Source organism: Oncorhynchus keta, chromosome 34 (genome assembly GCF_023373465.1).
Source record: "Oncorhynchus keta strain PuntledgeMale-10-30-2019 chromosome 34, Oket_V2, whole genome shotgun sequence".
Taxonomy (NCBI): domain Eukaryota; kingdom Metazoa; phylum Chordata; class Actinopteri; order Salmoniformes; family Salmonidae; genus Oncorhynchus; species Oncorhynchus keta.
This window is the reverse complement of record NC_068454.1, coordinates 73,149,757-73,175,892: the sequence shown is the minus strand read 5'-3', so window position 1 is coordinate 73,175,892 and position 26,136 is coordinate 73,149,757. Positions and strand designations below refer to the sequence as shown.

The window sequence follows — 26,136 nt, the reverse complement described above, 5'->3', positions numbered from 1 at the left end:
GTGGAGAGAGGAGACCAGTACACATAACAGGTCTATAACAAGGCGTATCCATGGAACAGACATGAATACCAACTAGAATACCAGTCCCTTCGTGGACTCTTTCCATCGAAATCCATTGGCCACAACAATCCTGTTTATTTTCATTTTCCATTTCCCCAACAAGGCAGAGTAGGCAACCGTTCCAATGTTCTGCCGGTGGTTCTGGCTGTGCAGACTAACGTCCATATCTGGGTCCTCTCTGTCGAATCACCTCAATATCCCTGGCTGCCTGGCTGTTAGTCTGTGTGACTGTCCTGTTCTGCCAGACAGAGAGGGAGAGAGAGGCCAGGGATAGGCCCATCTGCAGCCTCTGATAACATTATACCCTCTCAGATGAACATGGAGATATCAGCATCTGGACCGTCTCCGAGAGGCTGTATCTAGCCACAGAGCCAGGCAGCGTTACATCTATCGCTCCATGCACCGCTGTAAACTACAGAGAGCCCAGAGAACAGCACATCACACTCACTGAACTGAGATCAATCCAGCTCTACCTGCTTATCACCTTCTAACCATCCTGACAAAAAGACCTCTTAGAGACAGAGCTATAAACTCAACAAGCACCAACCCATCTTCAAGGTCGCTGGTACTTGGCTGTTTTCTTAGCTCCGGCCACACATCTCAGAGAATAACAATCTCTCCCTTTAAAAAGGAGAGTTCCACTGTGAGCCAGAGATCCTTTATTCCCATCGGAGGCAGAGATGCTTTCTTCCCTCTGCGCAGGTGGCCCACACTGCTTTGTTTCTCATCGAAAGGACTGCATGAATTGATGATCTTATGAATCTGTAAAAAGCCCTGCAAATCATCTGGGTAAATCTCCCCGCAGCAACATTTAGCACCTCCCTGGACTCTCTCCCCTCTCCCCTCTGGAACGCTTAGGGGTCTTTAAATGTGGCAAACTTTTCGAGGATTGTTTTCATGTCCTGGTAATTAATTGCCCCTAATTAATGGTGGTTTACGGTTTACTAATGAAGTGGAACAAAGCTCACTCCTGACACTAAAGCTGTTGTCTCAGGCTGAGGGAGAGAGTTGGGTGTGATTCCTGCGATTAAGAGCGATGTTACTGTAGAGAGATTCCAGTGGTGTGTGTCAACAATAGTACTGAGCGATTAGTGCTTTTTGAGTTCGGTTTGGTTTCGGTTTAATTGTTTAAAAAATATAACGGTTTTCGATTTCGGTTTTGATTATTTGGGTTGATTGCTATAACACAGGATCTAACAATTAATAGACGTCTCATGATTATCACTTACTAACCATCATTTATTCACATTACTTTACTAAAACATTTCTGTGGTTGTGTATATTACATTGGTTTTATTTGATGACTTTATTATCAATTAGCTGTTAATAAAAAAATAAAAATAAACTGAGATTTCGATTAATCGGCTCAGCACTAGTCAACAATTATCTGGCCTCCCTCCAGAACCATATTGCTCAATCTTGTGTATTTGATCTGGTGGCAGCAGTTATCCTTTTCACTGAATCTAGCAATCAACAGACATGCTTGTTGTTGAAAGAGCATATGGGACGGCTCAGATAAACAAAGCATCACTGTTGGTAACAGCTAATAATGAGAAACTTTCTTCTGCAACTCCCCCACTTCAAACACACATTAGGAGCCAAACAACTCATTATCGCCATTATCGTAATTAGCTGGCCTGAATAAGGAACATAATCAGTCTGGAAAATCAATGTTTCTGTCACGCCCTGACTGTAGAGAGCGTTTTATGTCTCTATTTTGGTTTGGTCAGGGTGTGATTTGGGTGGGCAGTCTATGTTCTATGATTTTCTATTTCTGTCTGTTTGGCCGAGTGTGGTTCTCAATCAGAGGAAGCTGTCTATCGTTGTCTCTGATTGAGAACCATACTTAGGTACACTTTTCCCCAGCCTGTTTTGTGGGAAGTTAACTTTGTCTTTGTTCAGGGCACATAACCCAAAGCTTCACGATTTGGTTTTTGTTCTTGTTCGTCGGCGTCATTTTTGAATAAATAGAAAATGTACACTTACCATGCTGCACCTTGGTCCAGTCCTTCAGCCAGCCGTGACAGTTTCATCCAAGTCGTAAAAAACTCAGCAGCCAACAGGCATATTGACAGTAGATATGAGTCTGCACTGAGACGGGGGCATTGGGAGACATTCTAAGATGGTGACCTCATCGCAGACCTTTTCAAACGTGTTGTGTTGATCTGATTTCCCTTCAAGAATGACTGAACACGCCGATTGGCACGTGTTTTTCTGTTGCTCATTAGAAAAATGAGATTTCAGTCTTGGAGTTGTTTCCTGTCCGATTCTGCTTTTGGTTAATGATGTTTGTCCCCCATGAGACACTGTAGACACAGAAGCCTATTTCACTTCCCTAAAAATCCCCAGAATGAATCTAAGAGAACGCAAGAGATCTTCATTTTTATGTTTTTTCAGAGGATGTTTTCATTGTGCAATTTTACATCTAACTAAGGCATTTGGTGCAGTATTTCTCAAGTTAAAAAAATGTGAGACGGGTTGTCTTATGTAAACAAAGTCAGAGCTGCTGGGCAGGTCTGTCTCACTGTCTCTGCTATTGGATAGAGAGAGATCACCACAGCTGTTCACCCCATGTCAGTGGGAAAACAGACAATGTCAAACCAAAACCCAACCTTCATTTACATGTTGTGACGTACCAATGCTCTGTTTTAGACGAGACACCATTATGACCAAAATTATCCTATTTACACTTTGTAGTCATTTTTGACATTAGAATAACTGTTTCTGATTCATATCAGGGACACATAGGCCATTTTAAAAAGCAACAAATATCTTTGAAAGGCAGTCGCTCTTTAAGAGAGAGAGAAAGACTGGACATTTCCAGGGCTCATCAAGATGTCCCATTATTAAAAATGAGAATTCCTGGTAAATGGCAAGCTGCTGAATGACTGTGTGTGTGTCTGTGTTTTACGGAGGGGATTCAGGGGGGTTTCTGAGAAGGAAATATCAGTCATTTGAAGAGGGGGGTGGGGGGTTAATACTGAAAGCTGAGTACTACTGTGCTGTTCTACACACTGTTAGTGGGAGCATAGCGACCTGAGAGAATGACAGACAGTGTATATCATTTTGTGTGTGTGTGTGTGTGTGTGTGTGTGTGTGTGTGTGTGTGTGTGTGTGTGTGTGTGTGTGTGTGTGTGTGTGTGTGTGTGTGTGTGTGTGTGTGTGTGTGTGTGTGTGTGTGTGTGTGTGTGTGTGTATAGAATGAGCTTGTCGATCATGACCTCTTCTCTGCGTAGTCTGTTGTGTTCACCTACACAGCACCCACTCCTCTCTACATGGCCATCGTGTCTCTCTCCCACTCCTCTTTCCACTCTGCCGCCTTGGATCTCTGTACATTGCCTGTGGTCACACCTCTGTTCTTAATCTCTCCCTTGAATTTCTTCTCCCCCTCTTTCTTCTTCTCTTCCTCCAGCTTTCTAGCGGCTAGATGTTCTCCATTTGGACATCAGATTTGCCACCAATGCTCGTTATAAGACACATCACTGCACTCTATACTCTTCTGTAAACTGGTCATCTCTGTATACCTGCCACAAGACCCACTGGTTGTTGCTTATTTATAAAACCCTCTTAGGCCTCCCCCTATCTGAGATATCTACTGCAGCCCTCATCCTCCACATAAAACACCCATTCTTCCAGTCACATTATGTTAAAGGTCCCCAAAGCACACACATCCCTGGGTCACTCCTCTTCTCAGTTCACTGCAGCTAGTAACTGGATCGAGCTGCAACAAACGCTCAAACTGGACAGTTTTATCTCCACCTCTTCATTCAAAGACTCAATTATGGACACTCTTACTGACAGTTGTGGCTGCTTTGCGTCTCTACCTTCTTGCCCTTTGTGCTGCTGTCTGTGCCCAATAATGTTTATACCCTGTTTTGTGCTGCTACCATGTTGCTGCCATGCTATGTTGTCATGTGTTGCTGCCATGCTATGTTGTCATGTGTTGCTGCCATGCTATGTTGTCATGTGTTGCTGCCATGCTATGTTGTCATGTGTTGCTGCCATGCTATGTTGTCATGTGTTGCTGCCATGCTATGTTGTCATGTGTTGCTGCCATGCTGTGTTGTCATGTGTTGCTGCCATGCTATGTTGTCATGTGTTGCTGCCATGCTATGTTGTCATGTGTTGCTGCCATGCTATGTTGTCATGTGTTGCTGCCATGCTATGTTGTCATGTGTTGCTGCCATGCTATGTTGTCATGTGTTGCTGCCATGCTGTGTTGTCATGTGTTGCTGCCATGCTGTGTTGTCATGTGTTGCTGCCATGCTATGTTGTCATGTGTTGCTGCCATGCTATGTTGTCATGTGTTGCTGCCATGCTATGTTGTCATGTGTTGCTGCCATGCTGTGTTGTCATGTGTTGCTGCTGTGTTGTCATGTGTTGCTGCCATGCTTGTCATGTGTTGCTGCCATGCTGTGTTGTCATGTGTTGCTGCCATGCTGTGTTGTCATGTGTTGCTGCCATGCTATGTTGTCATGTGTTGCTGCCATGCTGTGTTGTCATGTGTTGCTGCCATGCTATGTTGTCATGTGTTGCTGCCATGCTGTGTTGTCATGTGTTGCTGCCATGCTGTGTTGTCATGTGTTGCTGCCATGCTGTGTTGTCATGTGTTGCTGCCATGCTATGTTGTCATGTGTTGCTGCCATGCTATGTTGTCATGTGTTGCTGCCATGCTATGTTGTCATGTGTTGCTGCCATGCTGTGTTGTCATGTGTTGCTGCCATGCTATGTTGTCATGTGTTGCTGCCATGCTGTGTTGTCATGTGTTGCTGCCATGCTATGTTGTCATGTGTTGCTGCCATGCTATGTTGTCATGTGTTGCTGCCATGCTATGTTGTCGTCTTAGGTCTCTCTTTATGTGGTGTGTTGTCTCTCGTCGTGATGTGCGTTTTGTCCTATATTTTTATTTGATTTATTTTTAATCCCAACAGGAGGCTTTTTTGCCTTTTGGTAGGCTGTCATTGTAAATAAGAATTTGTTCTTAACTGACTTACCTAGTAAAATAAAGGTTAAAATAAAAAGGCTCTGCACAGACAGATTCATCTCCCTTGTCGTTCTCCACCCTTCCATCTTCAACTCCAAATCCTGCAATCATTCAGTCGTTTGTTGGACTCCTCTCTCCGTCTCTCACCCCGACTCTCAGCCGGTCCGCTCCACTGGTCTGTGACGTACGCTCAGCGCTCCTTCCCTCCTTTCCCAGCTTCCCTCTTTCCCAGGCCCAGCAAGCAGCAATATACACCCTCCTCTTTCTCCTCTCTATCCTCTCTTCTCCAATCACCCTCCCTGCTCAGCAAAAAAACACCTCCAACAGAGCCAGACTTCAGGGGGACTGGTCTGCGTGTCATGCCCTGCTGAGGTAGCCTTACTGGGCTAATCCCAGTGTCTCTCATCCCCCTGACCCTGGAGGAACCCCTCATATAGCCCATTCAGAATCTGTACTCAGACTGTACTCATCATGAGCTAACGATGGGAGACAGTATTTTCCCCATTACACTGTTGTGCCTTACACTCCAATGTAAGATGGTTAGCCACTCATCGCAGGTGATTTGAAGTGCATGCGTGTGTGTGTGTGTGTGTGTGTCTGTGTGGGAGTGCTTCTGTCTGTCTCTCTCTTCATCCTCATCAAACAATGGGAGGCATGTATTAGCTCCGGCGCTCAAGCAGCGCCCAAGTTCCAACACTCCAATTTGAGATGGATGGCCTTTCAGTTCAATCAGTTCCTATCATCCAATCAAGGCTGGCGAGGGCTCTAACGCCGTCTGAGTGGGTATCATCCCTGTGGTTACAGTGTTACCAGGGACCCTCCATCCCGCCGTGTTAGTGCCAGGCCATCCAGGAGTCACGGAGACAGGTGTCAGCAGGGTGGAACAGGGTGTTAAACAAGCAAGGGGGGGCAAAGGGGAGGGGGGCGGTGTTTACCCAGAGTCATGGCAACAGTGTCCTCAGTAGGAAGGAATGTTAACCTTTGTGACTTCCCCTTCTTCAAGATCTATATCCTGTTTCTCTTTAGCCCGGTTTCTCTCTCTTCCTCTCTCTCGCTCTCTTTCCCACTCCCTCTCCCTAGTTCTCTCATTGTCCCTGTTTCTTGCTATTGTTGAATTCAATTCCGAGGTCCTTCACATAAGAGTGTGGCGCACATAGAACACACAGCAGTAGCACCGATACTACACAAAGTGTCAAGCGATGGTGAAGTGGGAATCGATGCTCTGATTTCACAGTCTCAACAGCAAAACAAACACACAGACAGCGGTAAGGAACGTAAAGAGCCCCAGTCCAAGAGACAGAAGGTCAGAACATAGAGAGGGACATGAGAAAAGGCTGTCAGTTTACTGACCAAGGAGCTGAGAACAGCAGGCACTCGGCGGGAGATTAAACAGCAGATTGATTGACAGGCTGAGAGAGTCAGACAATAAGGATGTCCTTGACATCTTCTCTTCACCATAACATCTTCCCAGAGAAGTTGGTGGAAAGCCAATTACTCAGACATAGACATGTCATAAGGACAGCTTAGGTAAATCACTGTTATTATTAGCATGTTTAGCACTCTCTGACGAGAGGTCGATTATTCTAAATGAACTTCCACTTTAAACAATCAAGTCAATATATATTTTTTCCTGATTTTTTTTACATTTATTGGACTTAAAAATAAACAAATAAATGAGATATCTGACTAAAATCATCAACATGGTTGCCTTCTGCATTTCCGATGCCAGTGTCCACAATATATTCATATCATGTCAACTTCTCACTGAGGACAGATCAGCTACTGTAAGTAGTAAACAGGAAGTGAACTATGGCATGTGACTGACGGCAAAGTCTGATAGAGGCCAAGTCATCTCAATACTCTCAAAGTGGCTTCCTCTCTTCCTCTCCTTCCCTCCCTCTGCAGTCTGCACTGACATTGATGAGCTAGACATTCCTGATGGGCTTCTACCATGTTGCTTTCACATACCCTGTGTTTTCTGATCAGTGTGTAGAGGAAGAGAGAAAAGACTAAGAGGAATATACTTAAGACTTGAGATATTGCCCATATTTCCATAGTTCCATTGTTATGGATGAGACAGTGGGCTAGTTGGAAATGAGAGAATCATTGCAGTAAAATGCATCACCTGCACTAAACAGTCAGCTAGGAAATCTTCAATCCATGAGTAATGGAACCATAAAACCAAAGGAGGGAAGAATAAAACTCGCCCACGTTACGCTCCGTAACTCACGCTCTCTCTCGTTCACCGTTGTGACTTTGTGAAAAGCGACACACTCAAATTTGTTTATGAGTTGATCCCTTCAGTGTTCCGTAGTGCAGAAGACAGAGCTTCTGTTTTGACAGCAGATAGCCTTTAAACTCAATCAGCTGATCAAACTGCTGTGATACTGCCGTGCCAGGCTGAATACAAACAAACCTGAGTATCGCCCCAATCATGTTGACTTGACGGGCACGCCAGAACCGTATGCCAACCTTTGATTTTCCCATCATGTAGTCCCACTAGCGAGGAATCATGAAATAAGGATGTACTAAAAAGAAATTCCAACATTGGCATCACTCAAGATCTTTATTGTGGCACGCGTGCGAGAAGGGGAGGACGCCCCACTATTTTAATTCAATTGTCAACAACTTTATTTTATTTGGAGTAGAATTATCCTCAAAGGTTTGGATGAAAGGATAAATGTTGGCCGACGCTGAAGACTTCTTTGGCGTATTAAAGAACAAAGTGCTGAACTAGTGATTCCGGCTCTAATCTAGAAGAAAGCACAAGTCAATCCTACTCTGACATGATGCAAACTATGCCTGACAAGCATAAAAAAAAATGACAGAGCGTCTTGCGTAATCACTCATCTTCTTGCATTAGACAGTAACCTGATCAAACTGTGTCGGCTGTCCTCTGAAGTCCCAGTGTGTGTGTGTGTGTGTGTGTGTGTGTGTGTGTGTGTGTGTGTGTGTGTGTGTGTGTGTGTGTGTACATGCCTGCTTCCCTATATGTTAGTGTGTTTAAGGCAGAATAAGACGGTGACTCACACCGACATTGATTTATACTCGGCAGCATGTGGATGTGTACGTGTGCACACCGACGATAATTGGTATTCAAATCTTCTCCCCCCAAGTCCATCCAATTGCTGCCGTTTTGTCAACCGCCAGGGCCTTTAGCAGATCCATGGCCCAGATGCATGATGACAAGGGGTTCAAACAGATGGCTCTCATTGCACGCAGTCACATAAACAAATGGAGGTGATTAAATGCCCAGAGGTGATAGGAGCAGCAGTAACAACAGACTGGCTGGGGTGCAGTGTGGTGGTAGTGGTGCTGGTAGCACCAGATGTGGAATTCGCAGTATTAGGAGCTCTGCAGTATGGCAACTGCTCGGCTTCCGACTGCAAGGCACTAAAGGTAGTGCGTACGGCTCAGTACATTACTGGGGCCAAGCTTCCTGCCATCCAGGACCTCTATACCAGGCGGTGTAAGAGGAAGGTCCTAAAATTTGTCAATGACTCCAGCCACACTAGTCATATACTGTTCTCTCTGCTACCGCACGGCAAGCGGTACCAGAGTGCCAAGTCTAGGTCAAAATGGCTTCTTAACAGCTTCTAACCCCAAGTCATAAGACTACTGAACATCAAATTAAATGGCTACCTGGACTATTTGCATTGCCCCCCTGTTTTACACGGATGCCAATCGCTGTTATTATCTATGCATAAGTCACTTGAATAACTCTACCTACATGTACATTTGAAGTTGGAAGTTTACATACACTTAAGTTGGAGTCATTAAAACTAGTTATTCAACCACTCCACAAATTTCTTGTTAACAAACTATAGTTTTGGCAAGTCAGTTAGGACATCTACTTTGTGCATGACTCAAGTCATTTTTCCAACAATTGTTTACAGACAGATTATTTCACTTATAATTCACTGTATCACAATTCCAGTGGGTCAGAAGTTTATATACACTAAGTTTACTGTGCCTTTAAACAGCTTGGAAAATTCCAGGAAATGTCATGGCTCTAGAAGCTTCTGATAGGCTAATTGACATCATTTGAGTCAATTGGAGGAGTACCTGTGGATGTATTTCAAGGCTTACCTTCAAACTCAGTGCCTCATTGCTTGACATTATGGGAAAATCAAAAGAAATCAGCCAAAACCTCAGAAGACCAATTGTAGACCTCTAAGTCTGGTTCATCCTTGGGAGCAATTTCCAAATGCCTGAAGGTACCACGTTCATCTGTACAAACAATAGTACGCAAGTATAAACACCATGGGACCACGCAGTCGTCATACTGCTCAGGAAGGAGATGTGTTCTGTCTCCTAGAGATGAACGTACTTTGGTGCAAAAAGTGAAAATCAATCCCAGAACAACAGCAAAGGACCTTGTGAAGATGCTGGAGGAAACAGGTACAAAAGTATCTATATCCAAAGTAAAATGAGTCCTATATAGACATAAGCTGAAAGGCCGCTCAGCAAGGAAGAAGCCACTGCTCCTAAACCGCCATAAAAAAGCCAGACTACGGTTTGCAACTGCACACGGGGACAAAGATAGTACTTTTGGAGAAATGTCCTCTGGTCTGATGAAACAAAAATAGAACTGTTTGGCCATAATGACCATCGTTATGTTTGCAGGAAAAAAGGGGGGGGGGGCTTGCAAGCCGAAGAACACCATCCCAACCGTGAAGCACAGGGGGTGGCAGCATCATGTTGTGGGGGTGCTTTGCTGCAGGAGGGACTGGTGCACCTCACAAAATAGATGGTTTCATAAGGAGAATTATATGGGATATACTGAAGCAACATCTCAAGACATCAGTCGGGAAGTTAAAGCTTGGTCGCAAATGGGTCTTCCAAATGGACAATGACCCCAAGCATACTTCCAAAGTTGTGGCAAAATGGTTTAAGGACAACAAAGTCAAGGTATTGGAGGGGCCATAACAAAGCCCTGACCTCAATCCTAAAGAAAATTTGTGGGCAGAACTGAAAAAGTGTGTGCGAGCAACAATCCTACAAACCTGACTCAGTTACACCAGCTCTGTCAGGAGGAATGGACCAAAATTCACCCAACGTATTGTGGGAAGCTTGTGGAAGGCTACCCGAAACGACCCAAGTTAAACAATTTAAAGGCAATGCTACCAAATACTAATTGAGTGTATGTAAACTTCTGACCCACTGGGAATGTGAAAGAAATAAAAGCTGAAATAAATCATTTTCTCTACTATTATTCTGACATTTCACATTCTTAAAATAAAGTGGTGATCCTAACTGACCTAAGACAGGAAATATTTACTGGGATTAAATGTCAGGAGTTGTGAAAAACTGAGTTTAAATGTATTTGGATAAGGTGTATGTAAACTTCCGACTTCAACTGTATATATTATCTCAATTACCTGGACTAACCAGAGCCCCCCGCACATTGACTCTGTACCGGTACCCCCTGCATATAGCCTCCACATTGACTCTGTACCGGTACCCCCTGCATCACACACACACACACACACACACACACACACACACACACACACACACACACACACACACACACACACACACACACACACACACACACACACACACACACACACACACACACACACACACACACACACACACACACACACACACAGCTCTCAGTGTGTGTGTGTGTGTGTCCCTCAGGCTTGCCCAGCAGACACGCGCTGTGAAGTCCTCCTTGCCTCTGCTTTGCTGCCACCCCCACCCCCCACTCCTCTCCATCGCTTTCTGTCCCTCTCTTTCTCTTAGGTAGCCATCTCTGGCTGCCTCCCTGTCTTTACATCACTCTTGTCTCTCCATCCATCCATCCATCCATCTCTCTCTCTCTCTCTCTGCCATTGTCAGAGGGCCTCTCTTTATCTCCCTTCCCCTCGTCTCCATTCCTCCACCTCCCCTCTAAATTAGTTTTCCTGATTTCCATCCTAATTTGCATGATGAAGGGGTGTTGAAAACCAGCAATCACTCCAGCTCCATCTCCTCACTGCAGCTCTGCCTCTCCTCCTTTCCCCCCAACCCCCTCTTTCTATCACTCTCCTCCATCTCCCTAACCCAGTCCAGCTCCCCATAAACTCGACCACGTTACGTCATGATTCCTTACTCCCCTCGGCTGACTCCCCACCCCCCCAGCCCTGTCACTGGTTTGATTAATGACAGTGATCACCAACCAGGCCCCAGCCAAGGCAGCCTGCAGCTCTGACAAAACCCTGCACAGTAAGCAGCACAAACACCTTTCTCTCTTACTCCAGTAAAGGATACACGCACATACAGTAACACACTCATGCAAATAACATCATTCTCTCTCTCCCTCTCTTGGCTATAGAGCAGCAGCTGTGGAATACACACATAGGGGTACGGAGGAAAGACTCATGTTTCTCCAACAGTAGACATCATCGGCAGGCACAGCACTGCTCTGTGGAATACACACATAGGGGTACGGAGGAAAGATTCATGTTTCTCCAACAGTAGACATCATCGGCAGGCACAGCACCGCTCTGAGGAATACACACATAGGGGTACGGAGGAAAGATTCATGTTTCTCCAACAGTAGACATCATCGGCAGGCACAGCACCGCTCTGAGGAATACACACATAGGGGTACGGAGGAAAGACTCATGTTTCTCCAACAGTAGACATCATCGGCAGGCACAGCACCGCTCTGTGACAATACACACAGTATGGAAGATCTTAACCCATTCACTGCCTTGCTAGAAGCATAATCAATATTACTGAATATAAAGACATCAGCCTACACTACAGCGTAATATAACTTAGTAATAGCTAATGGGTACTATATGGGAACCTATAAAACAACACTATCCACACAACCCACTTCTAATTCCTGTGTTAGAATCATGAGAATAGTAACTGATTCTAATAAACATTGATGCAGGCTGAGCTGAAGCAATTCCTCTGGGATACAAACAGATGGCGAAACCAAAGCCACGCGGTAAAAAGAGCAAGTTGTCTTGGAGATGACATTAATCCATATCTCCAGAGTGCAGCACGTGCACTTCTCCGTGGGATGGTGAGCATGAAATAGGCTGTCCCTATGGGAACAGAACGGAACAGGTTGGGACTATCCTTAGGCACACAGGCATACAAGGGAGAGAGGACAATAGGAGCCTCCAGCACTGCCTAAGAGTGCCTGATCATTCTGCAATACAACATTTATAGATATCAGACCAGCTAATAAGGTGTTGAGAACTCAAAAGTTCCAGAACACATGATGTGGAGAATGTCAGGAAATCAGTAGTAATCTATCAGACGAACACATGAGGCTAGGGATACTGGGCTAGCACACTGCGACTGTCTGTTCCCAGAACCCAGGCAAGCAAAATGACTCTGGCCGAGGACGCTGTCATCAATGACTGACTGGACAGAGAATGTGTGGTCGTAGTGGGCTTCTCTGCTCTGCTGCGGTATTTGTCATGAGCAGGCATGTGGCTGAATCGATATTCACACTGTGCGGTTACATAGCCTATGCGCATGAGGTGCACCGTCGTATATCTAGCGACACCCCGGTATGTGTATCCCAACTATGTTCTGTCGATACAAATGATGAAGTGGAAGACGTATCGGTTATGGAGTATGATGGCGATGCAATGTACAATTCAAGAACATATCAGAACACTGGCCAGAAGGTACAATGGTGGCAATATATGTTTACTTTTGGTTTTCAATATGGGCTCGTAACAATGCATGTTTGCATATAATACAACCTGTCCAAACACAGAAAATAAACCATGCTACCATGTAGCATCAATATATCGATGTGTAGGTTAAACATCAACGATGTGTGTTCAACGAGATACTGACCACATCGGGCTTAGAAAGCTTCACAGAAGACCGCAGGAGGCGCGTACACACATACACAATCACCACTGTCCCAGGCAGGCAGCGCGCGGTCCTTTCCACTGACAAAATATCACATTTACAGGACGAAAAAGCCTGCCGTGCATATTTAGCGTTCAGGTTGTCACGCACTCCTTTTAACTTGAATAGTCAACAAAAGGTTAGGGCAAGTCCCTACAGAATGTATGATGTCTTTCTTTACGAGCTGATAGCCCATTCTTTATATCATTCCCAAATGGAAAATGTTCTTACCTGTCCCCACAAGAGATAGCAAAGTGATGAGAGACAAGGGAACGGAGTAGTTCCACACGGCCGTAAATGCCATCTTTGATAGTCCCGCTGATCTCTTTTTGATATTCCTCTTCCTTGGAGAAATCAAAGTGACGTGAACCCGCAGGTTCACCCGCGAATACAGCCTGGAGTGTGTCTGGTTCTGTTTAACAACATTCGCGGGGGTCTTTTTACATACAAAAAAAGTGCTTACAACTAGACACAATACGCCCACTTTTTTTTCTCGTTGACGTGACTAAACGACTGTGGTTCGGACAGTTTTTCTTGGCTACTTAAAGATGTAAATATATTTTAAAGGAGGGGGAGGGCGGGACTCGGAACTGTTCTCTGACCAATAAGAAGCAAGAAACAGGTGGAGGATTGTAATATCAAGATGATGGTGGGTTCAGAAAACGTACTACAAACTACAATCAGGCAGGCAGGCAGGCAGGCAGCCAGGCAGGCAGGCAGGCAGCCAGGCAGGCAGGCAGGCTACTATAAACCTGATTGATAACAAACATTAATAGCCTACCAAATAAAAGGTATTTACAAAACATGCATAGTTAAGCCAACATTTATAATTATAAGACTGTTTGATATTCAATGAGATGCATTTACAAATATATTATATATAAAATCAAACAGGCAGTCCATTTGAACTTCTGGCTGTAAGTGCGAGACCTATATGTATATATATACACAGTATGTTATTGTAACATTCAAAACATACTGGGCTGAAGATAAGATTAAAATGATGTGCTACATGGCCATATACATGGAGGCTATATAACTTATTGTCGAGGAAAGGAATTTATTAGACCTAGTTTGATATTGGAGTAGCCTAGGAGTAAAAAAAACGTGTGTTTGTTTGTGTTCTAAATGTAAAGTGAAATCCTCAGTGTAGTGTAGATGAGAGCACTAGCCTAAATAACAGGTATATTTGAGCAAACTACCGCTTGGAATAGCGCTAATGGAATGAAACCAACACAACTCTCCGGCGGTTTCAAATCCTCGTTCTAGACAGAGCTTGGGGGCGCTAACGGCTGAATAAGAAGCACCGGAGACTCAGTTTACTGTAATGCTGTGGTTGCACTGCACCCCAAATTGAGTTTTCCAGTCAGAGCGTGGCACCAAACGGGCCCATTATGAAAATTGTATTTTCTTTTGAATATACCTCAGTGAATATTTTATTATGCGTGAATGAATATGTTTCCAAGTAAGTGTTTGGCGACACCTTTGGATGGGTAAAGTGCATAGCATGTCAGAACAGCTCGTAACATGAGCCTGTAATTAACATGTGTTTGTTAATTTATGTATTAATTCAGCCTGAAAATTATAATATATTTGAAGCAGGGCACATTCTCATTTTCAGCTTTGAAAATTACTCGATTGAAATGCTGTAGACCCAAGCCTGAACGTTCCTCTAAAATTGCTACATAAAAAGTGGCCTTTCTCAGTCTCCATAATAGGTCCATCTGTATAAATTATTCTGCCCGGTAGTCGTGGGTAGCCTGACATGATTGTAGGCTACGGATTTACCCTTCTGTACTTCTCCCGCTCAACCACACTTCCGTTCCTTCTGTCTTTTGATTTCTACTTGTCCCACGCCGTGGTATGTTCGCTTTCATCATGTTGTTTTGGCTAGGATAATATCCGCCCCCCGCGTCCCGTTTCATTTTACCCTGTCACTTTCTCTCCGAGTGTTTGTTTCCCAGTTGTCAGCGGCGGCTCCCCGACTCCAGATGGGGCATTGTTGGAGAGTAATGATGGGGGAACACCTGCATCTCCAGCGAAAACCTAACGTTCATTTCAACCCATACATACATGCAATTTAACAGAATAGAGACCACGTGTTCTAAACAATGTCTTTGAGCGGGCCCTAGTTGCTATATTATTCAAGAGAACTATACATGCTCTCGTCATTCCAATGGAGATGTCCACTGAGACAGGCTTCCATAGACCGGTATGCTGCTGCTGTCTGTCTTGCTGAGAAATGTTGCACTCCTGTTCGCAGCAAAGTAGCATCAGCTACTCAACTATAGGCTAATGTAATAACCATTGTGTGGTTATGGGTATACTTATCACTATATTGTGCATGGATATTCTTAGGAAACAGAATCAATAATGATACATACTTGGTGTAAGGTAATAACAACGATTCCTAACAATTATTCCTATATGATATGTGAGGTAAAAGTGTAGCTGGTCATCTTTTTGTACACCTACTCCAATCCTACGACCTTTAGCTACTGACATGAGGTCAGAAGCCAGACCCTATGCCAGTGTCTAAGGGCAGCCCTCAACTTTACCTGGTGACCTTAGAAGGGAAATCTGATTCTAGGTCAGTGCCTAGGGGCCGGAGCTATCCAAACACAACCATGGAGGCAGAAAGCCCTCATGCGACTGACCTCACTGTAGTCTAGTAGTCCTTGGCCATCCTGTTGAACCAGCAACATCCATGAAGGCAGAAAACCCTCATGCGACTGACCTCACTGTCGTCTAGTAGTCCTTGGCCATCCTGTTGAACCAGCAACATCCATGAAGGCAGAAAACCCTCATGCGACTGACCTCACTGTCGTCTAGTAGTCCTTGGCCATCCTGTTGAACCAGCAACATCCATGAAGGCAGAAAACCCTCATGCGACTGACCTCACTGTCGTCTAGTAGTCCTTGGCCATCCTGTTGAACCAGCAACATCCATGAAGGCAGAAAACCCTCATGCGACTGACCTCACTGTCGTCTAGTAGTCCTTAGCCATCCTGTTGAACCAGCAACATCCATGAAGGCAGAAAACCCTCATGCGACTGACCTCACTGTCGTCTAGTAGTCCTTGGCCATCCTGTTGAACCAGCAACATCCATGAAGGCAGAAAACCCTCATGCGACTGACCTCACTGTCGTCTAGTAGTCCTTGGCCATCCTGTTGAACCAGCAACATCCATGAAGGCAGAAAACCCTCATGCGACTGACCTCACTGTCGTCTAGTAGTCCTTGGCCATCCTGTTGAACCAGCAACATCCATGAAGGCAGAAAACCCTCATGCGACTGACCTCACTGTCGTCTAGTAGTCCTTGGCCATCCTGTTGAACCAGCAACATCCATGAAGGCAGAAAACCCTCATGCGACTGACCTCACTGTCGTCTAGTAGTCCTTGGCCATCCTGTTGAACCAGCAACATCCATGAAGGCAGAAAACCCTCATGCGACTGACCTCACTGTCGTCTAGTAGTCCTTGGCCATCCTGTTGAACCAGCAACATCCATGAAGGCAGAAAACCCTCATGCGACTGACCTCACTGTCGTCTAGTAGTCCTCATCCTGTTGAACCAGCAACATCCATGAAGGCAGAAAACCCTCATGCGACTGACCTCACTGTCGTCTAGTAGTCCTTGGCCATCCTGTTGAACCAGCAACATCCATGAAGGCAGAAAACCCTCATGCGACTGACCTCACTGTGGTAGTCCTTGGCCATCCTGTTGAACCAGCAACATCCATGAAGGCAGAAAACCCTCATGCGACTGACCTCACTGTCGTCTAGTAGTCCTTGGCCATCCTGTTGAACCAGCAACATCCATGAAGGCAGAAAACCCTCATGCACTGACCTCACTGTCGTCTAGTAGTCCTTGTTGAACCAGCAACATCCATGAAGGCAGAAAACCCTCATGACTGACCTCACTTTCTAGTAGTCCTTGGCCATCCTGTTGAACCAGCAACATCCATGAAGGCAGAAAACCCTCATGCGACTGACCTCACTGTCGTCTAGTGTCCTTGGCCATCCTGTTGAACCAGCAACATCCATGAAGGCAGAAAACCCTTTCCTCACTGTCGTCTAGTAGTCCTTGGCCATCCTGTTGAACCAGCAACATCCATGAAGGCAGAAAACCCTCATGCGACTGAACTGTCGTCTAGTAGTCCTTGGCCATCCTGTTGAACCAGCAACATCCATGAAGGCAGAAAACCCTCATGCGACTGACCTCACTGTCGTCTAGTAGTCCTTGGCCATCCTGTTGAACCAGCAACATCCATGAAGGCAGAAAACCCTCATGCGACTGACCTCACTGTCGTCTAGTAGTCCTTGGCCATCCTGTTGAACCAGCAACATCCATGAAGGCAGAAAACCCTCATGTGACTGACCTCACTGTCGTCTAGTAGTCCTTGGCCATCCTGTTGAACCAGCAACATCCATGAAGGCAGAAAACCCTCATGTGACCTCACTGTCGTCTAGTAGTCCTTGGCCATCCTGTTGAACCAGCAACATCCATGAAGGCAGAAAACCCTCATGCGACTGACCTCACTGTCGTCTAGTAGTCCTTGGCCATCCTGTTGAACCAGCAACATCCATGAAGGCAGAAAACCCTCATGCGACTGACCTCACTGTCGTCTAGTAGTCCTTGGCCATCCTGTTGAACCAGCAACATCCATGAAGGCGGATGCTTTTGACCCATAAATGCCTCAAAGGCCAAAATAAAACGCTGCTCACTGGCATTTCAAATGAAGAGCGCTTCAAATTTCCAAACTGTATTTTGATGAAGCATGACTGTTTTATGGACTTTTGGCTCCACCGTTTTGACCTCAGCCTTTCCACCTAGCAGCTAGGACACACAAATGGCCTGTAACAAGCCAGACGGTGGCCAGAGACTTGAATAATCAGTTTAATAACATTATCCTCGCTGTGCTCTGTAGCGCGTGGACGGTTCCTTTTAACAGAGTGTCATGTTAAACCACAGCATCTCCTTCCTGTTACGGCAGCCTACCTTCAACCAGGCACACATAGTCCAGGCTTCATTAAATACATAGTTACGAGAAGAGCCGTTATAGTGATAAGTGGTGATGGAAATAAGTTAAGGTTAGAAGGCAACAGAGGAGAAAATGAAAGAATGAAGTTGTAGCCTGGCTGGGAGAGGGAGAGTTATTAATGGTGCTGTCGGATGCAGTGGGGAATGAACCATGTGTAACCACATACATAGCCTCACTTAAAACAATGGGTAGATGCCTCAAGGTTGTCTGTCGGTCTTCTGTTATTGACTGGGCATATCGTATGCAGGCTCTCTCTCCGTGGTTAGATGGCGTGTGTGAGGTGCAGTAAAGGTCAGCTGTAGAGGAAGGCCTTGCAGAATGTATAGGAAGTGGAGGGAACTGAGGTTATAGAGAGGGTGAGGTCAAGAGGCCATTGGATTTACTGTATGTGCGTCCAAGCTTGTACCAACATCCAGCTTTCACAGCATCAATACTCCTCCCCCTCTTGATATGTCCTACATTTTAATCAATGATAAAAGACACTGGGCAATCCCTATTAGAATTTCTCAAATCAACTTTATATCATGACTATTATAAGTACAGGAAATACAGCAAATAGATAGCTCTGAGGGTAATGTTTGAAAGTGCTTCAGTTGTCATTGGAATATAGAGATGCAAAATAATCTACAAGTGTACATCTTGTCTGTATACTTTGAAGTGCGTCACCACTAGTATGCGACACAAGGTTATACATTTCCTTGGGAAAAAATCCACACCAATATTCTACACCACGTAAAAGCATTGAGGGGAAAAGGCACATTTGTGATGCAGCAGTCACATTATACTTGCAACGTAAGAGGCATTCCGTTTTGTGAGCCCAAGCTGCAAAAGTGCTGGTGGTGAGCAGTTTAACTCAAGGTAACCTCCTTGTGAAAAAATGTCTGCAGCTGCTTAGGGTTCCCACAGTATCTAAGACTCCTCCCCCTCACCTTGCCTCAGATAAGAACGTGAATCTCAATTTTGCAGGTTGCGAAATCAATAAAGAGAAAATTGCACACCTTTTGTTCAAGAACACTTCAGCCAACCCCGCTGGAAGCAAACCACCCCAGTAAAACAATAATTTGTCTCCCTCCTCTTAGACACAGCCAGCCTTTGATAATAGCTTCGATTTGACTCTGCATCCATAACCCAGGCACCTCTCCTACCACCTCGACATCTTCCCTCCTTCCTATTCCTCACTCCCTTTCACCATCTTTCTCCATTTGTTCCCCTACTTCTCCTCTCCATCTCTCGGCGCGGTCACACCAGTGGTTGTTTGTCTCCACTGGTAGAGGCCAGAGACTCAACACTGGCTGTGTAGATGGGCTTCTTCTGAGAGTGGTCATCACTGGAGGTAGAGAGAGGAGGAGGAGAGAAAGAGTGAGTTGCACCATTATTCGTAAATGGACTGCCCAGAGAACCACAGAGGAGAGAAAGATAGAGAGTTGCACCATTATGTGTAAATGGACTGCCCAGAAAACCACAGAGGAGAGAAAGATAGAGTTGCACCATTATGTGTAAATGGACTGCCCAGAGAACCACAGAGGAGAGAAAGATAGAGAGTTGCACCATTATGTGTAAATGGACTGCCCAGAAAACCAGAGGAGAGAAAGATAGAGAGTTGCACCATTATGTGTAAATGGACTGCCCAGAAAACCAGAGGAGAGAAAGATAGAGAGTTGCACCATTATGTGTAAATGGACTGCCCAGAGAACCACAGAGAGAGAAAGATAGAGAGTTGCACCATTATGTGTAAATGGACTGCCCAGAGAACCACAGAGGAGAGAAAGATAGAGAGTTGCACCATTATGTTTAAATGGACTGCCCAGAGAACCCATTATGTTTAAATGGACAGAGGAGAGAAAGATAGAGAGTTGCACCATTATGTGTAAATGGACTGCCCAGAGAACCCACAGAGGAGAGAAAGATAGAGAGTTGCACCATTATGTGTAAATGGACTGCCCAGAGAACCACAGAGGAGAGAAAGATAGAGAGTTGCACCATTATGTGTAAATGGACTGCCCAGAGAACCAGAGGAGAGAAAGATAGAGAGTTGCACCATTATGTGTAAATGGACTGCCCAGAGAACCAGAGGAGAGAAAGATAGAGAGTTGCACCATTATGTGTAAATGGACTGCCCAGAGAACCCCAGAGGAGAGAAAGATAGAGAGTTGCACCATTATGTGTAAATGGACTGCCCAGAGAACCACAGAGGAGAGAAAGACAAGTAAAAGAGAACAAATAGACTGCCAACCAGTAATCTACAGAATATACTGTAGGTCAAACACACAGATGTAAAGCGAAACCTAACCTCAATAGCTTCTATATATAAGACAGAATAACTATTACAGAAAACATGTACTGTACTCATGTTGTAATCACTCTGATATGAGGTTGACCAACAGAAGTTGTGGGTCACAATGTGTCTGATTACTGTGTATTTATTATGATTTTAACAGTGCATACTATATGACCATAGTATCCTTTAAATGTTTTGCAAGAGTCTGGTGAAAACACACCCACATGAAAAAAATACTATAGTATGCATTGTAGTGATTTTGCGGACTACAGTCTGCAAAACACTACAGTGACTACTGTAGTACTTAGTGTAGTATATACAGTCAACTCTATCTACAGTATAAATACAGTAGTAAAATAAAACATGTAGTATATAGTACAGTAATTAATGTCGTGTTTTTGTGGACTGTAGTATAATGTAGTATTTACTGTAGTGTTTTTTCAGACATTACTGTAGTGTTCACTATACTGTTTGTTTTATCAGAAGTGGAGGCTTTCTCTTAGAAGAAACCTACTAGAGAAATTCTAAGAGCACATTTTCCATAACCTGTAAGCAGGTAGGACTGGGGTTTGAAGGTCAGCTCTCTTCTCTGACTTGTATGGAACACAATATATGGTCTATACCTGGCATGTAGATGTCTTACTTATAGATGGCACAAATTGGGATAGGGGAATGGGCAGGGTATATGCAAATGAAATACTGTATTATTTACTTTAGTTTTAAAAAGTGTAGTGTTTTTGCAGACATTACTGTAGTATTTACTATAGTATTCTGCAACATTCTATAGTAAGTACTACACATGATAGAGGGATACTACAGTGTGTAGTAGTTTTCTACAGTATACCACAGAATTCTACAGTAAGTACTGTAGTATTCCATAGTAAACTGTAGTATTTTTCATGTGGGCAGGGAAGAGATCAGGGAGGAAGTCAGCGACTGGGTCTAGCTGGTCACCGCCACTGGGACATGGCGGTCTACAAGAACACTAACACACACAGTAAATCCACCTTAGCCTTGGTACTATCGTAAGAGTCAGAGTGAAATATAAGGCAATAGATATAATATATTGGCCTGGCTATAACCTGGGATAAATGGAAGAGGAGAGGGGAAGGAGATAAAAGAAAGGAGGGGCACCACACACACACATATTATAGAGGGAGAGAGAAAGGTGAGGAGGGCACTGTGCCACAGAGCTCAGCACTCACATGGGTCCCTTGGTGCTCTTGGCCTGCTTGGCCCTGCGGACCAGGAAGACGGTGATAGACAGGATGATCACCAGGAGAACCGCCCCCGCCACGGAGGTCATCATCACCAGGTTGGTGGAGTCGTACCAGGCTTGGTTGAGACGGCCGTTGGTGGCTGCAGGCCGGAGAGTCAGACACGCTACAGGCTTTAATACCAGATGATTCACAGACAGTTTATTTTGTTAGCCTAGCTCCATACTGTCCATTCTGTAGTGTATCCAACTCTTCTGAAAAAGATGGTTATAATATGACCCTGCTGGTCATCTATGAACGTTTGAATGTCTTGAAAAACGATCTGGCCTTAATGGCCACATGCATCTCCACCCGGTACAGCCAGAAGAGCCTGATTCCTCTCTAGGTTTCTTCCTAGCCTCTGTGCTGCTTTATCTGCATAGCTTGCTCTCTGCGGTTTTAGGCTGGGTGTCTGTAAAGCACTGTGACAACTGCTGATGTAAAAGGGCTGTATTAAATACATTTGATTGATTAAAAATAGTGTAAAATGAAGTGCAAATGATTGTTCACTACGATTATTCACTTCCACTTCATACTGAAGCAGTGTCTTTACTGTTATAATTGACATGCATCCAGTTTGATTGGTGCAACTGACTTGGAGGATAGATAATTGAAACGATTGTAATTTTTATTTATTTATTTTTTACCTTTATTTAACCAGGCAAGTCAGTTAAGAACATATTCTTATTTTCAATGACGGCCTGGGAACAGTGGGTTAACTGCCTGTTCAGGGGCAGAACGACAGATTTGTACCTTGTCAGCTCGGGGGTTTGAACTCGCAACCTTCCGGTTACTAGTCCAACGCTCTAACCACTAGGCTACGCTGCCGTAATCTCAAGGATTATAATTGACTCTATATTGGCGATATGATTGTGTGGAAAAACCCGTGACCATTAATGCAGCGTAATCATCTCGCAGGTCGCTGATAAAAATGAACAATGATCAGTATGATAAATTGGATTAGCTGTAACGTAACGAGTCCTCTTCTTCACTGACATATTTAGTGTCCTCCGCAGTGGCCAGTTGCTCTCCTCCATCACATAGCCGTAAGACCCTCGCCTTCACGAGAGCTCCTCCTCCCCATATGTGCCTTGGCCCTAACATCTGTGTTCCTCGCCCTCCCTCCTCTTATTCCTGCTTGCTAACCCCTACACTTACTGTCCCTCTTCATAACACCAACCCCTGTAGTCCCCACCTTCCTGACCCCTGACCCTCTACCTACCTGGCAGCACAGTGATGGAGATGGTGCTGCTCTTCTTCAGGCTGGACAGGGTGGGGTGCTCAGCCATGCAGGTGTAGTCTCCACCATCCTCCATCCTCACATTCTTCAGCCTCAGCTTGGAGGAGGGCACAATCCAGTCATCTCCCTGTTAGAGGGAAGGATGGTGGGTGAGAGAGAGAGAGGAGAGAGAGAGAGGGGTGCAAATGGAGGAGAAAGTGAGGGAACGAGTCAAGAAAACATTTCTCAGTGGAGTTACAGTATGTGTGTCCCTTTGAGAGAAGCGATAAACTCCCGGACAAGGTGTATTTACCTGAACAGTAATCCCACTGAATAAATTACACATAAACCCAATTCACTGACCTAGATGGGGAAATCAGCAAAGAATAGCACGGCAACACTGTTAACAACACATAATGAGAAAACAGGAGGCACTGTGGACACAGAACTAGCTGCTGGGCTATTATTAAGAGGGAGAGTTAGACACAGTAGGGGAGAAATAATAGGAGAAACAGAATAGAAACAAAACAAAAAAAGACACTACACCTTGCAAATGATTTGGCCCCTGGGATCTCACATTTTCCTGCCAAGAAAGTCCATTTCAATTTGAATGAGGGGCTGAATTAAGAGGATTTCCAGGAAAGGCCAGGTTTGGCCCAAACAGCATTCTGCATGCAAATCCACTGGCTCAGATGCATCCAGTCTCTTGCCTGCCTCCTATGGACATTACTGGAGACCGGCACTGTGCAGTCAGTCAGCAGCTGCCCATCAAATGGCCCATACTGTTTGTTTCTCTGCCCCTATAATTCCTTCCATCCCCATCCGTGAATATTTTCTACCCCAAATCCAAATGTATAAAGAGTTATGCAAATAGTTATGAATGTGTGGACAGACTGGTTCAAAAGGTAGATGGGGGATATTTGAGGGTGGAGGGGTATTCTTTCTAAAGACATTGGAATTCAGAAAAATGTATTAAAATGAGGACTAAGTTGATTTTAAAGGTGTGAAATTGCATCAGGTCTGAAATAGTGGACCACAATGTGCTGAAGTAGTGATACCTTATTTTACCACTAGGGAGCAGCAAATCAATTCACCAAGGTCTTATTGTTGCCTGCATGGCCATTTGGAGTTTGACATTTAGCATTGAGAGGTCTTAATTCCCCTGGGTATTTGGTTTGTGGCTTTGGTAACAGCAAGTTGAGTAATTCAACAATGATTAACTGAACATTGAAAAATCATTAGGAATTTATCAACAGATTGGCTTTCAGGTTGCCACTTGTCAAGACCTCATTAAACTATTAATCCTCTGTAAGTGGCTGCTCTCCAGAAAGAGGAGGGCCCAAACCAGGGAATAACATGAATACTGAGCACCTCTTATGGTGCTGAGAGTGAAAGAGGAGCGGGACAGAGAGTGAGAGATCGAGCGATAGAAGGCCAGATCCTGACAGACCCAAACTCACATATTTCTGCCAGAAGTATAGTGGTGCCTCAGAGGCTGTGGTGGAGCACTCCACCTCTACGTCTTCGCCTCGTGTCACAAGCAGGTTTTCCTTGATGAACTTCCGGCTGGAGGAGGACACATCGTACACAGACAGCTCACGTATGTCTGAACAGGGGATCAGAAACACAGCAGAGACGTCAGAATAAATCAAGAAGAATGCATGATGGTTTGAAGAGGTTTGAGTGCGTGTGTGCAGCTGTGCACGGTGTACAAACATGCAGAAACATGAGTCAACAGAGCCATATCCCTGAGTATACTGCAGTATTGTGCCTCAAATCCTCTACAAATTGCCCATGAGGAGGAACAATCAGATAATGGTAATTGCCTTCATCTTCCTAAGTCCTCACAATGGTGCACTGTGGAGTGTGACGGTTCATTTTCTCCCGCTCTACGTCAACGGAACCATCTCCATGTGCCTTGGGCTCTCTCCTTCTGTCCACACAAATAATTCCCCATTATCGATTGCTCCACGGGCAAAGAAGCCTATCAAAAGACGTGCCGGACGATTTGATCGCCCCTGTAGCGCAAGGGAAAATAGGCCTCACGCTATGACCACCAATGTGCCTTGTACAATACGTCTCTTCTTCTGGTTATTTGTATTTCTATTCCCCTGTGAAGTTTTTGAAAACAAGGAGAATGGATATACTGTACGGTGGAGTGGATAGCAGGCACTCCTCCTGGAGAGCTACAACTGGGTGTGCAGGGGTTTGTTCCAGCACTACACTTACCCTCCGGATTCAGCTAATCAAGGTTCTGGGGAGCAGCTGATACAAATCAGGTGTATTAAAGCAGGGTTGTACTAAAAGCCTGCATACCCAGCAGCTCTCCAGGAGGTTTGGTCTTTCCTGCTGTGCCGACGTATTGGCCATCGCGCCATTTTAAAAACAAAAAAAACAGCTGTTACAGAAATGCATGTGACTATATAGCCCACCCCATACTCACAGTTGATGGTGATAGCCAGGGGCTGGGAGGAGTTGTCGGTTGCCGTGGCGTTGTCTGCGACACAGCGGTAGAGTCCCTGGTGGAAGTAGCTGTGGATGCTGCGGATGGACAGAAGCAGTTGGCTCGCCTCACGCCTCAAGATAACACCAGGGATACATCGGCGGTACATGGACTCCTCCTCCAGTCTATACCACTTATTCATGTACTGATGAAGAGTAGGAGAGAAAGGAACAGTGAGAGAGAGAAACAGAGATGTACCTCATCTGCAAATAGCAGTCATATGGAGGACTGGCACAGTGATATGAGTAGTAGTGAGAATGATTACCTTCTTGGTCTGCAAACATTGGTCATTTTATATACAACAAAAATTATAAAGCTGAGCCCTGTTGACATAAAAACATACTGCACTACTGAAGTCGGGTTCAAGTCATGTTTCGATAAGTGTAGAGCCTCAACATGCTTTACTTCACATAGTACAGCAACAGAATTGGCAATCATATAACCCAATTAGAAGTAAAGTCAGAGGTAGAAGTAGCCTGTGTCCTGACCTTGGAAAACTTCTCAAAGTGGACTTGGCTGGTGTTGAGCTCCGAGTCAGAAAGCAGACATGCCAGGGTGACTTCATCGTTCTCCAGAACAGGCTTGTCTGGTCCCTGTATAATCAGAGCCGCTAGACAAGACAGAGGAAGACAACAAGGATCAAATCAACACCATCATCATACATACACTTTAGTTGTCGATGCTAGTTTATTGTTTAGCTAATCTTGTCCCATGGCTGGTAGTAGACAAAATGATTGTTTAGCCCACCTATTGCTAGAGTCATTCCAGTGTTTTTTTTTGTTGATAAGTATTTTGATACACTTCAGTGGATGGGCTGGTGCACCTAACATTAGGCCACATATAGGGCATTAGACTGGGCTGGTGCACCTAACATTAGGCCACATATAGGGCATTAGACTGGGCTGGTGCACCTAAC

General features: G+C 44.8%; 3 protein-coding genes and 1 long non-coding RNA gene across 11 annotated transcripts in view; 1 reads left to right on the top strand and 3 right to left on the bottom strand.

The window, feature by feature from the left end:
• The window catches only part of LOC127915214 (translation initiation factor IF-2-like), a 4,161-nt gene extending 2,153 nt beyond the window's left edge, over nucleotides 1-2,008 (top strand). For all 4 annotated transcript variants that reach the window (XR_008090584.1, XR_008090583.1, XM_052494714.1 and 1 more), the window contains one exon: nucleotides 1-2,008. This exon is cut by the window's left edge and continues 742 nt beyond it. The gene's annotated coding sequence lies outside the window, so the exon portion shown is untranslated.
• Nucleotides 1-13,445, bottom strand: part of cadm4 (cell adhesion molecule 4) — a 229,897-nt gene extending 216,452 nt beyond the window's left edge. Inside the window, exon 1 of one of the 2 annotated variants that reach the window (XM_052494708.1) lies at nucleotides 13,154-13,445. In XM_052494708.1, coding sequence (XP_052350668.1) covers nucleotides 13,154-13,226 — 73 coding nt within the window. In that variant the 5' untranslated portion in view covers nucleotides 13,227-13,445. Of the gene's footprint in view, nucleotides 1-2,046; nucleotides 2,271-13,153 lie in introns of those variants that run through there. The other variant, XM_052494712.1, reaches the window with a different exon arrangement.
• Nucleotides 13,446-15,554: 2,109 nt separating this feature from the next.
• On the bottom strand, nucleotides 15,555-17,629 carry LOC127915215 (uncharacterized). 4 transcript variants are annotated; one of them, XR_008090587.1, is made up of 5 exons: nucleotides 17,378-17,629; nucleotides 17,142-17,221; nucleotides 16,536-16,615; nucleotides 15,980-16,459; nucleotides 15,555-15,899 (listed from the first exon to the last, which is right to left on the bottom strand). It is a non-coding gene; the product is annotated as an uncharacterized LOC127915215 (long non-coding RNA). The 4 variants fall into 4 exon arrangements; XR_008090588.1 differs by lacking the exon at nucleotides 16,536-16,615 and having other exon boundaries at nucleotides 15,556-15,899; nucleotides 17,378-17,626; XR_008090586.1 differs by lacking the exon at nucleotides 17,142-17,221 and having other exon boundaries at nucleotides 15,557-15,899; nucleotides 17,378-17,625.
• Nucleotides 17,630-18,460: 831 nt separating this feature from the next.
• On the bottom strand, nucleotides 18,461-25,834 carry si:ch211-79k12.1 (uncharacterized protein LOC568891 homolog; the record flags this gene model as incomplete). The annotated part of the gene is made up of 6 exons (XM_035751520.2): nucleotides 18,461-19,291; nucleotides 21,448-21,601; nucleotides 22,721-22,865; nucleotides 24,178-24,323; nucleotides 25,161-25,365; nucleotides 25,709-25,834. Coding segments are annotated over 6 exons (864 nt in total), but the record flags the coding sequence as incomplete, so codon positions are not given.
• Between the last annotated feature and the right edge of the window lie 302 nt (nucleotides 25,835-26,136).